The 4645-nt window shown below is 33.3% G+C and overlaps 1 protein-coding gene across 1 annotated transcript; it reads right to left on the reverse strand.

Moving 5' to 3' along the window:
* Positions 1-225: 225 nt before the first annotated feature.
* Positions 226-3494, reverse strand: LOC104225809 (bifunctional adenosine 5'-phosphosulfate phosphorylase/adenylylsulfatase HINT4). The gene is made up of 6 exons (XM_009777673.2): positions 3310-3494; positions 2860-2906; positions 1405-1481; positions 1227-1293; positions 635-712; positions 226-513 (listed from the first exon to the last, which is right to left on the reverse strand). The coding sequence occupies exons 1-6, from the start codon at positions 3469-3471 to the stop codon at positions 405-407; spliced, it is 540 nt and encodes a 179-aa protein (XP_009775975.1). The 5' UTR covers positions 3472-3494; the 3' UTR covers positions 226-404.
* Positions 3495-4645: the final 1151 nt, after the last annotated feature.

Raw genomic sequence — 4645 nt, forward strand, 5'->3', positions numbered from 1 at the left:
AGTTAATATTATAAAAAGGCCAAGGACTGACCTGCTACCAAAAGTACGTAAGCAACAAACACGTAAACAGAAATCCCTTTTAGTACACTCATTTAAAAGACAGAAGTAACTATGCAGACAAGCCATTTTCACTTCCACAGGAGATTATTATTCTTACAGCGATTCTGATACGAAGCATGAAATACCCGAGACATGAAAGGAAATAAAGTGTGGAACTTAAAGAAGTTCTTGAATCCAACTTTGATTTTTCAATCAAGAAATATAATTGAATAGTCAGGTTCTGTAGCAAGATCATTCTCAAGGTTAATTACTGAATTTTACACATGTATATATTGATGAAGAATAGTTAGCAGATTACTTACACATTTGCCAATTTTAATTAGAAACCGCAAATTTACAGACAATTACATAGATGAGTGATGAGGAATTTGTGGCTTTATTCTCTCCAATAGCTTTTCAGCTTCAACAAATCCACCGAGTGGCCCCAATGATAAGTATTTTATAAACCTCCAGCTGTTGAATGTCTTAAAATCAGAAAAAGGAATATACAATACTTCCAATAAATTCAAAATTTTGGACAAGGTAATATTCTTTGAGTATCCAGGGCAGTTTAAGCATGTAGAGAAAAGGGTACCTTGGAGTATAAGGAAGTGCAAAGCAGTGGAGGTGAAGGTGATCAACACTGTTGAATGGGGGCTGATGAAAACCAAATCTGCGATAATGGAAAAATATGAATGAAAAAGATTCCTTCTCCAGGTACAAGCCTTTTTATGTTAAGCATGCCAAAATATAAAGTAACAGTAAGATTCTTAAAATATCAAAAACGTGTGAGGATACTTAGAAATATATATTGGTTATGACTTGTATGTTAGAGAGAATCGACTAGATTGTTGCGGCTGTGTTCTCTATTTGTAGTCACAAGTCAGTACTAACAACTAGCAGCTTAAGATTGTAAAATGTATTTCTTCATCCACAGAAGGTTGTGTTGATTGGCCCCAAAAATTCAATACAAGTGCCAGACAATAAGGAACAACATAATAAAGAAAAAAGCTAGAATCACAAATTAAAGTCCTTATATCATTGGATTAAGCACTGGTTTAGATCCCAGCATTTATTCTGCAAAGTCATTGAAGAGAGTTTAAGGAGTATTAGGCTTGGTTATGTTACTACTTACTACTACGAATTATAGAATAACAGTAGAGCAACTGAAGATGTAAGTCCTTTACCTGTAATGCTTGCACTGAGGTGCATCCCTATGTAACAGACTCTTCCCGACATCTAACATGTGACTCACTGTAAGAAATAGAAGCTGCAAGTTAGAAGTGTGAATACAAAGAAATAAAGTAGCTTAAGGATTTCAAAAGAAAATGAGGTGGTAAGTATGCTTCAGAAAGTTTAATTTACCCAAGGAGAAATCTTCCGGGCTTCTCTGAAGGTTTTTGACAGTTGGAATGTGCTGTTTTGGAATTACCAAGTAATGCCTATCAGATTTTGAGTTCAAACAACTTATTAACAGGAGATAACTACAAAGGATTTTGCAAATTTACATGCTATGTGAGTGACAGAAGTGCATATAGATGATTGACATCACATATCAGCGTAATAAGTTGGCTAAGACATATTCCAACATTGCATTGACTATACCGATTGAAAGTTTCCAAAATTTATGGAGAACAAATACAACTGTACAGAGGTATCTCTAAATTTTGTTTAACCTCATGGTAAATATATTTGATGGACCAAAATAATATGCCAAACAAAAGGCAAGCAGTACTAGCTTTGAAGAATAAGTATGAGATTCATAGCTCTCCCTCCACTTCTAATGACTATGCTTGACATCATTCATAGTCCTCCCTCCCATTTTAATGACTTAGTTTGATTTCATACGAGTCTCAAGAAAAGAATAAATCTTTTACTCCAAATGAGTCGTCATACCAACTTGAGAATCGGAAGTTGAATCTGCCAAATTGTACTCTAGTATAGCTAAATGATGTGTCTAAATGTCACACGCTGCCCTAGCTAATAAAAAAAAGGGTATCCATTAACATGGGCATCTACACACAACTACTACAAAATTATCTGGCAGATTACTAATTAACTACAAACCCAGGAAATAAGTATTCCTCTGTCCCTCAGCCAGTATCATTCAGTATGATGAATTGGATAAGTTATTGGTAAAAATGCAATAAAAAAAAGGAACTCAGCAAACAGGATTCACAGCATCTATGAACACCCATCGTTTTTCATTTCATGAGTGAAGCCATGCGATTCAAAGAAATGTGTGCTTCAAACAATGACGTGCACAGCGATCCAAATGAGAAGCGGTCAGTTCTTTGAATCTAAATTTTCAGGAGTTGGATAGGTGTCGGCATCATTGTACATTGGATGCTGACATTAATTCATTTAATCGCAATTTAACTATTATAGTACTAGTATTCATATAATATTTCTTAATTTTTCGTACATTGTGCACTTCAGTTCTTGCTTCAAGCCTCATGGACCTTGTGCTTTTCTGGCTTTGCTCTTTCAAAAGCACTGTTAACAACTAAACCTGAACATACCAAAATAGTATTCACAAGAAAGGTTTGTTCTCATCAATTAACTAAGAAGCACTAGAAAATGATCATAACTTTTTTCAATAAGTTACACATTGAATTCAAAACTCCTATATTCTGAGCTTCACACAGCATACTCTGGCCCAAACCAGCATAAAGAAGACAAGTGCTCAAATTATGATGAAGATTCAGAAGATTTTTAAAAGCGGAGCTCAACTAGTTTGTGATTGAGGCTTAGTAATTGATTGAAATTAAAATTCAGGTGAAAGACAAAGGAAAAAGAATTGATGATAATTTGAAGAACCTGAAGGCAGATGGATTAATATCTCGAAATGCAACAACTTTATCATCCTGCAAAATCAAATTAAAACTACAAAAAGTTAAATTACTGCGTGTGTGAGAGAGAAATGCAACGACTTTATCATCCCTTAAAATCAAATAAAAGCTACAAAATCTCAAATTACTCTGTGTGTGTGTGTGTGTGCACGTGCGAGAAATTCAACAACTTAATCATCCTGCAAAAATCAACTAATGCTAAAAAAAAAATTAAATTACTCAAGTGTGAGTGAAATGCAACGACTTTATCATCCCTAAAAATCAATTAAAGCTACAAAATCTCAAATTACTGTGTATGTGTGTGTGTGCGCGTGTGAAATTCAACAACTTTATCATCCTGAAAAAATCAATTAAAGCAAAAAAAAATTAAATTACATCGACTCTGTGTGTGTGTGTGTGTGTGAAAATATGATCTTACGGAGTGAAGGAGAGTGGTGGAAGTGGAAGAGGTAGCAATTTGGCAAAATATACATTCCGATAAAGCTGCTCCCCTTATCATTCTTCCGCCCTCTGTCAATTTACGGATCATATCACCATTGTTGAATTTGTTCTTTACTTCTTGAGGAGGAGGAGCAGCCATTAGCGTGCGCAGTACTAAAATTTTGGTAATTGGGCCACCAACCCGACAAAGAGTATATACAGCCCATCTCTATAAACTGGACCTGGCCCATATTTCGGAATAGGGCCGGCCCAGCTATGTCTGCTCATATATCGATACAATAACTCCTAAATATAGGGGAAATGTATATTTTTAGCGGTTCCCAAAAATAATAATGGATAAAATATTATATATATATATATATATATATATATATGTATGTATTTTAAATATAAAAAAATTATATTTATTTTATACCTTTTGGCAAGCAAATGCAATTAGCATCGGCTGGCCAATGCCATAAAAATAGCCCACTAACCACTTTTCCGTCTTATAATTAAAAAAAAATAGCCATTGTCATGTAGTTCCATCACAACATGATGAAGTGGCCCCTATGAAATTTGAATCTTCGTGGAAATAAGTGACTATTTGTGAATTTTACCCCCAATAACTCTTGGTCAATAATTTATTCTTTAGGTAAAGATTTTTTTATTCTTTTTGAAGAATTAACCCAACTTGTCGCTCATTCAACCGCTTAAACTAAAAATAGTCCGTAGAGGTATAATATATGCATAACTTATGTATTATATGTGTATAATTATGTATAATTTATGTATATAACTAGAAAATATAAACAATGAATATGACCGACTATTTGTATAAAGATCCAGATAGTTGATGTCCTCCTGATATTGGGGTTGATTAGTTTAATTTGTTATCAGTCATTTTATGTAATTATCTTTTAGCTAATTTAATAGTGTGAAAATCCTTCTATATTGTTTGTGTATAGAAAGTAAACTTATGCTTTGCAGTTTGCAGCATATTTTTGATTGATCCTTTATTGATTATTTCAATTTAGAGTGTAGATGAAGACAATGACTCTTTTTTCAATTAGTGATATGCTCTAATTAGTACTATTATTTTATTCATTGAAACTTTGCCTAATTGCCTTGTCCTTCCCGCAATAGAATATTTGTCAAGTGCGACAATTCCACTAATTAAGAAACATAATATTTAAATGTCATTTTTAGTCATTGGCTTATTCCAAATCATCTTATTTTGGCAGTTCTGAAAATAACGCAGTCTTTAGTACTAGTAGTATATGTATAAAAGAAAAAAGAAAAAAGAAAAAGAAATAAAAGATGAAGCAAACGAA

The sequence above is a fragment of the Nicotiana sylvestris genome, chromosome 12 (genome assembly GCF_000393655.2).
Source record: "Nicotiana sylvestris chromosome 12, ASM39365v2, whole genome shotgun sequence".
NCBI classification, from domain to species: domain Eukaryota; kingdom Viridiplantae; phylum Streptophyta; class Magnoliopsida; order Solanales; family Solanaceae; genus Nicotiana; species Nicotiana sylvestris.